The sequence below is a fragment of the Anopheles stephensi genome, chromosome 2 (assembly GCF_013141755.1).
Source record: "Anopheles stephensi strain Indian chromosome 2, UCI_ANSTEP_V1.0, whole genome shotgun sequence".
NCBI lineage: Eukaryota > Metazoa > Arthropoda > Insecta > Diptera > Culicidae > Anopheles > Anopheles stephensi.
The window spans coordinates 89,325,742-89,338,072 of NC_050202.1; the positions used below are offsets into that span (position 1 = coordinate 89,325,742).

Below are 12,331 nucleotides of genomic sequence, written 5' to 3' on the forward strand. Positions count from 1 at the left end.
AGAAATAAAACGTTTTTCACATTTTTCCAACACTCTGCGCTGCAAAATGGGCGAACGGAGCGAAAGCAAAGCGTTAGCGATAATGGTGTGCCCCCCCTGGTGGTGGTTGAAATGAGCAGAATGGCAAGGAAAAAATCGCATCTCCCTCACGAACCACAAGACAAAAACCACTATTCAACTACTCGTGTGAGGCTTTTGCCTAGGGTCGGATGGGAGGGAGTTGAAAACGAAAGGGCAAGGCAACCTTCCCCAACCGGATGCCAACTATCTCATCACACTATCGGTAACTATTTACATAATAAGAGCCTTCGAATCAGCATGAGCCGTCTAAAGAATACGTCTATGCAAATTGAATTAGTTTCGATGCTATAATATGGCACCCTAGCGGCAGGGCTTGGGCTGAATTCCTGAAAAGGCTACGCTGTCGTGCTCTTAGTGTGTGTGTGTGAGGAAGTAGAAAATGGCTGGGAAACCGATGAGAGGGTTAGTGGCACACACATGTGCGCGAGATGGATGGGCATGGCATCTGTTGGGCCACGGTGTTGGCGCGTGTTGGCAGGACGAAAAATGTATGCCAGCTATACGAGATCGAGCTGCCGGTTCTCTGCTGGTCGGCCGTGAACGTGTCAACGGTACTGGAAGAATGAAGCAGAACAGATGAGCGACCCAGCAAAAAAACGTTAAGGCCATTTCCTTAACCACGAGCATGTCAGAGATGGCAGCGAGTCGGGTGCGAGTTTTTCCGGATACCTACGCCGAAGAAAACACAGTCAGAATTTTACCGACTTTGAAAGGAGTGGTGGACTGGAGACAGAGATGGATCCCGGAACGGGGTCGGAAGATGAAAGATGAAGCGGAGATACACTTGCACGCCGCCGACGACACAGCGCACAGCGCAGCGTCGGTGAAGAATGAATGGGAAGCATGAATGCATTTGCTTAAAAAAGTCACGTCTTCTTCTGCAGACGGTCGCTGGGAAGCATAAAGAAAATAGCAAATTTAGCCAAGCCAGCAACAGGAAGTAGCGTCCGACCGGAAGTAGCAGCAGCAACAAAAAAACGAAACAGAAAACTGGGGAAAAGAGTTCTGAGTTTCATTTATTTGTTTCTATCACTTTTTCTTCATCGCAAGCGCTTCATTCAGTGGGAAAAGCCTTGTGGAGGTAGGAAGAAAAAAAAAAACGCTAGTGCTGGATGCCGTGTCGACAGTGAGCTGCATTCGTTTCGTTTTTTCCAGAACCCTCTTCCTTCCTTCCTTGGCCCGTACCCACCGTTGCAAGGGGACACAGCATCTCGCACGCTACAGGCACAAGCTGCACAGAAGGATGCTCCGTCAACGGAACTGAGTTGCTTAATTTTTCGCCAGCTTCAGATTCCTCAAGGATCCCCTTTTTTACATCCTATTTCTTACAGTGTGTGTGTGTGTGTCTGTCGGGGAGAAAAAAAAGCAGCAAGCAGCACGTGATTTGTGTCGAACGAGGCACGGCGGCGTCGGTTGGCGATTTAGTGCCCGTTGTAGGCAGCGTGAAGTGAAAAGTTGGAATAATTAGCATAGTGGTGCTTGTAAGTAGCTCAACGAAATGAGAAATAGGTTAATTTTTATACGGTACTAGAAGGTGCTGGATGGGGTACTTTCAATTTGAATTTTTAAACTGGCCAGTACAACGCGGGCTTGCGGACACCCCTGGGGGGCGAGCGTACCCAGTTGCAATTTGGTAAAGTAATTTTCCGAAAATCGTTCCTTGATTAATTATTCTATGGAGAGTACAGTTTATGAGTAACTATTGCCACACTTTTGTATGGGTTTCTTCACGTATATTAAGGAGAATTATTTATGGCCATTAATTTTCGATTTATTTCGGGCAAATTATCTTCACTGATAAGAGATTTGCTATCATTGTTGAGTAAGAGCTAGAGAATGAGTTGAATCTTGCAAGCGGAATTATGGATTGAAATCATCATGAAAAGTTTTTACATGACTCGCCTCACTATTCTCATTTTTCACTCTATTTATAACTCACCCTTTGGGAACCAAACTCACCGACTCACTCTGCCGACTAAAGACTTGAATAATGAATGAGACTTCGTGCCGAAATTCTTTCTGATTTTTAAACAGCCTTCAAATTTATTCTTCTACTTACAACGTTTTTCAAGCAATTTCCATCAAACCTTTATCAACGTGGGAAATGTTTAACCCGAGTTACCCTTAAATCGTGGGCTTCTGGCCTTCCAGCGTAACTCAAAACTCAAAGCCAATTACACGAAATAAGTGTTTAAAGTTGACAACTCAAAAACCACCTGATGGCTGACGGGGCTTTAGAACAAGGCTTTGCTGTTGTTTTTTTCCTTTTCCTCTTCTTTCCCGAGCGCTGCAGTCAGTGATGTCTTCTAGTTATTATTTGTTACACAAACCGTTTGAGATGGTTTATTGGCGAACAACACCCACACACCCACACACACACACACACACACACAAACAGCTCTCTTGGAGTGGGCAGAGTTTTTTTCCTAACAATCCTGAGCCTCCGTTGAGTTGGTGAATCTTCTTCTGTCTATCATTAGCTTAACGGGGAAGATTCGTTACTGACGAAAACTCGTTTTTCGTCCACCAGCTGGCTCCTGCCTTCCCGTTCGTACTCGCTTCAAAATGGCTTTAGAAGTTGATTTTTATTTTCCACCCTGCGCATCCCGCGTAGGCCAATTTTCGCGGTGGATGAGGGATGAGCAAGAGGGAGTTTTGGGTGGGGGGTGTAATTTTGCCCGACAGCTGTGCTGCCTGATTCGATTTCGCTAAAGTTCGTTGAATATTGTGCCCTGGCAAAGGATCCTCTACCTACTCACCGGCGGTCGCTATTCTCCGTCGACAGCCGATTGTCCGGCGCACTTAAACATCGTTATCCGGACGATGGTAAGAGCGCATAAAAAGCACGAATACCGAGGTGAAGCAGCTCACAGTGGACCTTCATCAAACAAAATTGACAAGTCATTTAAATTGGTATCACCGGTGTGGAAATGTTCTTGTCAAAAAGTTGAAGGATTTTTCGGCAGGCCAGCAGATAACAGCCAGGGATGATGGTCGGGGACGGGAAAATCGCCAGCAGAGATCATCCAAGATCAGACCAAGGGGAACCCTATGAATTTTGATGCATTTGCCTGGAGGTTGTCTGTGGCCGTGTTTGTGTGTGTGTGTGTGGCAATTGACAGGGCGTGCTTAGGGCATAAAATGAAGCAAATAAATTCATGGCCTTATCGGCACGTTGAACTGTTGTGTTGGATGGCAATTATAAATAGCTTCAAGTAAAGCAGCTGTTCAAAGGGATCGCTGGGCCGGGCTGTTACTGGTTCACTGACGAAGCGTTTCCGGAGGTCGAGGTCGGGAAGGCGCGTTGAGTTTTCCAGTTCCGGTGAAGCGAAAATTTGCATAGCAAACTTTCCAGCTGAATAACTCACTCGGGCAAAAATTATGATTTTCCAGCAAAGATCCATCCAGCCCCTTACCATTCGTTGGCACATTTTTCAAGCATGAACTCATCCATCGAACGGTAAATGGAGCCGATTTCCCGGTTTTCTAATTTTAGGTTTGAGGAAAAAACGCAGTAGAAGAGTGATTTCTGAGGCGAGAAAGCTACGGAAAAACATTCATAGCTTGATCTATCCGCTAAAAGGTTGAACAGCGTGTGTGTGTGTGTGTCGCTCTATCTCTTTTTCAACTGTTTTCACGGAAACGAACTAAATACGGTGTGGCGCATCAGCTCCCAGAGCGAGCCGGCCAAGGCCAGCAAGGGTTGCCAGCTGAACGTGCCACGCGCGTAAACTAGTTTGCTTAATTGATTTGAAAAAATAAATATCCCAATCGTGTTGCCGGTGACATGGCGAAGGAAAACCCAGTCATCACAGTGGGTGGCATTCGAATGGGGAAACTCAACCGTGGTGTCATTTAACGCTGATGAAATGGTCGAATTGGGGGCAGGGTTATATTTTTCCGTTTTGGAATTTAAGAGATGAACAAAAATACAAGCAAGTGAACGATATACTTTTGGATTTAAGTCAAAGCCAAAGACAAAATCAGTATCAGTAATATCAAAATGAGAAATAACAACGATCGCTCTTATCCTACAGCAGAAGTCCTTGATATTGCTCGCGATCTAGCGCCATTGTCAGGAAATCCGATGTCCTTCATCTCAATTTTGATCTATTCTCTGTAGACAGCTTTACTCAATAAAACAAGCTGGATCTTTCGGTACCATTCTCATCACATGTCTTCCCTACTCAAGGCTAGCGATATCCGTACATCTCATATTTTAAGTCATTATAGCGCATACTTCATCGCCCGTAAACTGCCAACAATCTTTCTAATCAACACGGATCAGAGAAATCCGTTTGGCACCGATGCCATGCTTCAGAGGCCTATTTTAGTACGAATCAGGACTGAATTTTAGATGATGAGCTAGCTCTAAGGCAGTCTCGCTGCCGCGGACCCTTTCTGATTGCAAAGGACCTTGGGAGTTCTCCTTCATCTAACATTTGATGCGGTTCATTCACTTGCTCACAAACCTGATAAAATTTTCAGTGGATCCAGTGAAGTATTTTGTAAAGCTGGCTATGTTGTCATGTGCGACTTTAAAATCAGATCAAACTGTGAAGAACTGCTATACTTTTATCTTCTCCAATATTTTTCATCTGCTGAAGATCTTAATGATCTTAACTTTTGTTGGCCAAAAAAATATCAGTTTTTAAAGAAAATTGAATGACGATAAACCAATGATAGTACAAAGTTTCTTTAAATACTTAAAAAACTGCTCTCAACAAACTAACACTGTATCTACTCAACCAGCACTATGAATTATTGCTCAGCGTACCACTCGCCGTCCGAAACATCAAGCGAAAATCTCACATCTGTCAGGCAGAGTCTAAACAAAAGCAACGCGCGTATGTTATGCATAAACAACCCCACCCAGCAACCCTTTGCGATGTAATAAAAGTCACATCGTGATCATCAATACTTGATCGTTCGGCAGATTGATGAACAGTTTTATCGTTTGTTTCAATAACAGATTTAGTAAACATCCGACTTCGCTTTTTTTCTTGCTCTGCTTTGCTCGCCCTTCCAAGAATGGGAAACCCACGTGGCCTCTTGATTGCCGCGTAACCGGGCCAGTACTTGTCCGTCCATCACGTGGGAAGTCTCATCAAGCCGATGTTTATCCAATTCCAAAGCGATGTAGCCGAAATCTGGTAAATCCCGCATCCTCCCCGGGGCGCTGAGCGCGTACGGAAGGAAGACAAAATTAATCTCAGTCCTTTCATCAATCAGATAAGCTTTCCTCTCAATTAATATTTGTTTTGTGGTGTATTTATAAGACAACTCGCGCGATCCCGGTGGGATCATTGCTCTCGGCAATCAGGGAAAAACAAAATCCACCCAGCCCTTGGAGTTAATGCATTAGCGAGAGAGAGAGAGAGAGAGATAGAAAGAGTGAGAGCATGCAAAGAAAAACTTCAAGCGTTCGGGTTTTTTTTTCTTTTCCAAAAGTGGTCTCAAGAAAAAGGAAAGAAAGCAACGGAGACTACACTTCGCTTTGCAAACCACCAACAAACGAGAAGTTTGGCCGAGAAGTCGAAGTCCGAGTAACTTGTTTACGTTTGGCAAATGTTTCCTTTTTCCGCCAATGATTTCATACGGAAAAAAGGGAGGGTGAGAAAAATTTATAGCTCTTGGGAAAATAAAATCGTTTCATTCTAGCTTGCTAGCAGGCAGGGTGTTGTGGAATTGGAGAGCATCCTACTCACGAGCCCGAGATGGTCAGTTTGGAAAATCATGAACTCGAGGATGCTTATGGGTCGCTTCCGCTGTTCGCCTGTTTGCTTCCCACTGGGCAAGAGGGCATCAGCCGGGGCAAGTGGATTTGCGGCATTTTGGGCAGCCCGGGCGAAAAGTTGTTTATTTCACATTCGACGATTTTTATCGATAACTTAATTTAACTTCTCTGATTGAATTCATCGGGGAAGGAGTGAGCGAGGCTGGCGCTACTACCGGTGAAACTCACCATTAAGTTTGATTTCGCCGGATTTCGCACTACACAACCAAAATGATGAAAAACAGCTGAGGTACAGCACAACGCTGGGACAGAAGCGAAACAAAAAAGAAACGTTAGAAAAAGTGCTATACGAGCGTTCCCAAAAAAAAGGGAACCATGAATAGATGAAAAATAACTTGCTAACGAAAAAAAAGTGAAAATAAGCTGACTTCACAGAAGACCAAATGCCGCGCTCGTGACCGGGCAGTCGGGAGTCAAAGTTGCTGCGCTGAGTTCGAAACTCAATTTCTCAAGCTCAACAGCTCGATCGTGATCACATGGGGATAAAGCACCGAGACCGGCTGGCCAGTCGTCTGTGGGAAAAAGAAATGTCCCTTTAACTTTTCCTGCGAAGGGGAAAAATCGGGATAGTTGTAGATTTGTGTGTGTCGTTGCTCCCACTGGTGGCACCTTATTTGTGCAGCTCTCTACTATTTTACTTTCCAGAAAAGGGAAACAAGTTGTTTTGTGCATACGAGCGTATCAACACCCCGGCAAGCGCCCGACTCGATAGCAAATCCCGACAAGCGGAAATAAATAAATCAATTTACTTCGAACGCAGCGAAACAGGAAACTTTCTGAGGGATGGGAAGCTCGCAAAAAATGGAAACGGAAATGGGACAATTTTTTTTCGTTGTGTGTGTGCTCGTTCACTTGTTGGTTTGAAAGCTGACGGAAGCGTTTGGATAAAATGGTGGTCAAACAGGGAATTTAATTTCATTTTTCCAAGTAACTACTGCTGAATGTCCTTTCACGATAAGCTTATACGGTTTATTATAGACTTGTTTAATGGAGTTTATGAAGACTACAGTTTGAAAATAAAACATTTTAGTCTGCTTCTGTCAAACATTGCAGCAATCTTTTTCAACATCATCAAATCTAGCCTTGAAACATCAGGTCTAGTTTTGCCTTACCATAGGAAAGATAAATCAGGAACTTTCTCTCCAAATATATATCAACGCACTGGTGAAAACTACTGATTTTTCTTTCTCGGAGGTAAACCTCAGTGTTGGAAAGTTTCATAGTCCTCCTCCTCAGGATTGGCAGGGTAAGCTCGGCAGACTTTCCATAGAATTTCTCTTCTACAATATTTATTCTAGAAATTCCTTTATTCCTTGCAGCTTGTTTGTGTTGATTCAATATCGCAGTAACCTACTCTACTTGTGATTCGCTATTTCAATTCTGCTTATTTAGCGATGTCTATAACAGGTACTCACTAAAAAATCCTGTAAATCAAGTAGAACTTACCATTCGTATATTTTTGTCATTCCTAAATTTGGAATATGTTAGGTCGACAGATGGGGTAGATTGAAAATGAACGCCGAAGAATACTGAGGACCAGCTTCATTTACTTACTAACTTATCAGGCGCTACAAGCGCTTTGCGGCCAAGGCCTGCTACAACAATCCTCGATACTGCTCACGGTTAGCGCCGTCCTCTGCCAATCCTTTATCTCGGCCGTTCTGGCGGACGTATCAACGCCATCACTCCATCTCAATTTGGGCCTACCACGCCTCCTCTGTCCGTCTGGACGGCCTAAAAGGACTTTAAGGGCTGGGTCGTCCGGTGTCATTCTCATGACGTGACCAGCCCACCGGAGCCTGGCGAGTCTAATTTGCTGCACTATGGTGGTATCATTGTATAGATCGTAGAGCTCGTCATTGTAGCGGCTCCTCCACTGTTCTTCCATGCATACGGGGCCAAAAGTCCTTCTGAGCATCTTCCTCTCGAACGCGGCTAAGAGGGCTTTGTCAGTTTTGGACAGAATCCATGTCTCAGTGGCATATGTGAGTTCTGGGACTACGAATGTTCTGTACAGTCCCAGCTTCGTCCGTCGGAAAAGGTATTTAGAATGAAGAAGTTTCCAGCTTCAGTTCAGTTCAGGTTTCAGTTCTTTCTGGTTTATAACGCCTCTAGAACATCTAGAGTACCTATAATAGTAAAATGGGTGATAATTGCAAGCAATATTACGCTCGAATAAGGCAAATTTCACAAGGAAACAGGACCATCACAACTGCGAACTATATTTCTGGCTGTGCAAAACAATACGGAAGTCCTGATTACCTGAGATAGCATTTTCAAATTAAAGGATATTAAAGTGTTGATCATTCGTCGTAATTGGTCGTTATTTATTTTAATCTATCTGCGTATCATTCGATCATTAAGAATTAAAAATAATTCCAAAGGCGTGAAGAATTTATTATGCTGCATCTTAGAGCAGCAATAAAATAAAGCTGAGATTTTTCTTATGCATTCTCATTTACAACGAATTTTCTGCAACCATCGTACCATGCATGACTCTGACTGCAGTTCAAAGGTCTCGGCATTCTTTGGAAAACGTCATAACGAGCAACGGTGTTTGTCTACCAAAAGTGCATGTCATGCCATCGATCGGGCTTCAAAGAAATTTCGACCAGACTGTTAAGAATAAACTATCGAACAACAACGACATCAAACGATAGATTATGGTTGTAATGGTTCCTCCTTTAACCAAAGACCACCCAACATACATCTCCGTTAAATGTCACCTCATTGCTCACACAAAGAAGGCTGGCGCTGGGGACGCTGTAATCCAAGAACACAAAACGACAATAGGATGGGAGGTTGTTTGTGCAACAGAATGCAGGTGTTGACGTTCTAAGCTGGCGTGTCTTGCAATGTGGTTTTTCACTGGAAATAAATCCTACCACAACCGATGCCCACAAACCAGGCGCAGCGTACCGTCTGTTGTGCCGTCGTAATCCTTAATGAAAATGCAGATGAGTTTTCATCGCTGGTAAGGGGGATGAGATTTACATCGTTGCAGTCTTTTATGGTTTTCTTTTCGCACTCTCCTCATTTCCATCTTGCCACAATCACACCGGCCGATGCTTCTGTTTGCTAGCCCGAGTGCCATTCAAGTTATGAAAATCAATAACCGTTACAGGGAAAACGAGGCAATGAAACTTACGCTAAGCTGGTACTGCTGTTAGTATAATTGTTCAGTAAATAAAATTCAGTCGGCTAAAGCTCCATCGATACACCCATCTTGGGGTGGGTGGGTTCGTTCCTTGTGTTTGCTTCCTTCCTTGGGCTGAGAACCAACTCAGACGGGTCAATCCCGATGGGGCTGGAATAGCCTGATGAAGCGGGATGATTTTTTCATCCCTCGCTCTCTCTCTCTCTCTCTCTTTCGAGAGGGATTAAATTGCCCAGACGTGGGCCACAGACTACCATCGTCATCACCATCACCTCCAAACAGCCGTGCTCGGATGCTTAATGTCAATAGCAAATCAGCATAACCTCAAAAGAATGCTTGCACAAACCAGACGCTTGGATTATGGTCGTTTTCTTGCGCCAGTGAAGATCGTTTCGTGTTGTTTTCCATCTTCTACTTACATTTGGGGTGTGTTTGCTTCGACGTCTCGGCGGGTTTGATCGCCAGTCCACGAAACAGATGGTGCCCAAAGTTTGTTGACCGTGAAGAAGTTTCGTTTGCGTTTGTCATTTGGAGAGCAACGTTGGCTGAATGCAATTTATACCCTGTTCTAGCGGATTCGCTACAAGATAGATATCGGATAAAGTTGAAGTCAAATATTAAGTACAAGATGGTTGGTGTTCTATTCGTCTCGAGTACTATACAAGGATGATGGTTTTTTTCGTACTTCAATAAATCATTGATAGCGTATCGTTGTTACTCTTTTGGAACCCACAAACTAATTTACACAATTTGCGGTTGTTCCAGTTAGTGGCAACACAATATCCTGTGTGTGTTCTCTCCGTCAATCAAATGTGTTCCCCCAGCATCGTGTGCCGTACAGCATGCAGCACGAAATGAAAGTCGTTCGAGCATGTTCTCATTTCTGTCCTCGATCTTTCCTGCCTTTATTAACCACATAAATATGTCTAGCATTGCTCAAGACGGATGGCGGCTCTCATCCTCCAAACAGAGCGAAAGAGAGAGCGAGAAGGTTCGCTTTTCCCACCGAGCTAGCGACACACATGCACGTTCTCGTTATGGAAATCCATTCTACCCAACCCGGTTGACAGTACGTTTCCGGTCCCGACAGAGTGTCAAATGATGCTCCATCCCATCGCTCCAACCCAGTTTTCCTTGGCCCTTGTTGGTTGGTTCGCTTGCGTTGCCTGGTAGGGTGCTATTTTAGATTAAATTTTCCGCACAGCAGTACGTCGGTTGCGAAACATTTTTGTTTTGTTCTTCTGTTTTGTATTAACTGAAAGCAGATGTGAGGCCCTGAACGAACGAAGCGAAGTACTGATTGGTGATGGTGTTTGAGAAACGGCGTGTGAGAAAGTCATTGGCGGAGGAATTGTTTGATATATTGACTGTTTAATATAAAATTGACTGTTTTACTATGAAATGATACCAACTATTTCTCCTCTCTTCGTTTCTTTTCAGGTACGTTTGAACTATTGGCTCAGCTGAAGGAATCCCATCGCGTTTAAGGACCAATATTAATTACACACACTTTGATGATACTTCTCACACACAAGCACACAATCACTTACTAACCCAACTAACAATACTATTTTAATTTACTTTTCGTTGCTTTTCTATATTAAAAAAATTGTTCGTTTAAAATTCATTTAACAGCAATAACTTTCGCCCCATTCCTTCAGTTGACAACGATAACGATGGCCCCAGCAAGTTGTACGGAGCGTTTCTGGTTCCTAAGAAACTTTGCGCACCCACAAGCAATTCGTGGCAGAAACATGTGTTAACAATGCTTCGGTTGCGAGCAAATCACCGCTTCGGCGAATCGGAGGATATTTATGATTTCTCGGCCCGTTTCGAGCTTTTTTTGTAGGCCTGCCAGCCTGCATAGCCCAAGCGTCGTGTCTGTTTTTGGGGCTTGTTTAGTAAATCAAAAAAAAAAAACGCAGCAGAAAACAAGTCAAATGTCGCGAACCGTAGCAGGCGCGCTAAAGTTTTCCAGTTTTAGAGTCGCGGAATTTCGCCAAATGCTGTTGGGTGGCCTCCGTCCATGTCCGCGGGCAAAACCATCATTTATGCTCTGGCTGTCGCCCGGGTTGTGCGAATAAAATTTGAAATAGAAATAATAATGATTCCCCGAATCGGGTGGCGAAAATGGTTCCGAACGCACGAGAAAATGGAATATTGTTTTATCGTTGTACGTAGGCATATTTAGCATGCTTTCTTGCTTTATTTCGGTTTCTTATTTTTCTGTTTTTGCCTAAGGTTTTGCAATATCAAAAGTCAGTTCTTTTGTTTAACTTTCGTCCTACATAATAACTCCAACAGTACACACAAAAGCGCGCCGACAGCGACGAGCGCACGCTACATCAAACCTTTTGTACAAAAGCCCGGATCGCTGCATTTACAGGCCAGTTCGTTGAAATTGAAATGTTTTCCAATTTCAGGAAAATTTACTCCCACAACCGCAACAGTCGACACCAGTACGTACGGCTTTAACGATGCCTGTAGAGAATGATTTAGCCTCTCTAGTTCTGTTCACGTAGAGCTTTGTTCTATCTATTTATTGCTCGCTTTTCTCTCGATGTGTCCCTTCAGAGTTTTTCCTTTAGACATTTAAGTAGAACATTGTCCTGTTTCGTTACCTAGACACCTGTTTGAGTTTTTTTGTAGAATGTTCCACTCAGTGAATTTTTTTGACATCAGTAATTGGATTACATTCAACGTTAATTGATCGATCGAAACAGTTTTGGAAGTATTTTCGTTCGCAGAACTTCTAAAGAATTCTTTTGCAGCATCTACTTCTCAATCTTTACACAAAATCTATTATGATTACGGCCAGATCGTTCTTTCAAACCTGTTATATCCGTATTAGTTAATAGTCAGTCATCACATGAAAACCGTCGACCGATAGCGAATCTGAAGATCGGTCGGATGGCTCTGGGAATCTTTTGAACTCGGTGTGCAACGGGCTCCTTATACGAATGAGTCCTTTGGACAACAGAATCTGGCGGCAAGGTTTCTTGGTAGATGAGGCCCATCTGAAGATGCTGTTTTATTTGATAGACGAGTTCTTTTGAACGACGAGGTCTATGGCACTGCAGGTATTCTTAGTAGAGGAGGCTCTTCAGATGACTTCAGATGTCACCTACTGGGAGAAGATCCCTTGCGAAGGGTTGGTCTTTTCGATTTCGAGGACTCCTGATACAAAACGGACACAGCCCTTTGATACTAGTGATGAGTCATACGACTCTTTTTAAGAATTGACTCGGATTCGAAATCGATTCTACGAGTTCTATGGATTGACCCAAACTCCTTCA

The 12,331-nt window shown here is 43.6% G+C and overlaps 1 protein-coding gene across 6 annotated transcripts in view; it reads left to right on the top strand.

Annotated features, from left to right (window-relative positions):
• Positions 1–12,331, top strand: part of LOC118505166 (hemicentin-1) — a 131,169-nt gene that overhangs the window by 86,504 nt on the left and 32,334 nt on the right. For 5 of the 6 annotated variants that reach the window (XM_036040568.1, XM_036040566.1, XM_036040571.1 and 2 more), the window contains one exon: positions 11,459–11,494. The exons of the other annotated variant lie outside the window; for it this stretch is intronic. In XM_036040568.1, the coding sequence (XP_035896461.1) occupies positions 11,459–11,494 (36 nt within the window). The remainder of the gene's footprint in view (positions 1–11,458; positions 11,495–12,331) is intronic. 6 annotated transcript variants of the gene reach the window in all.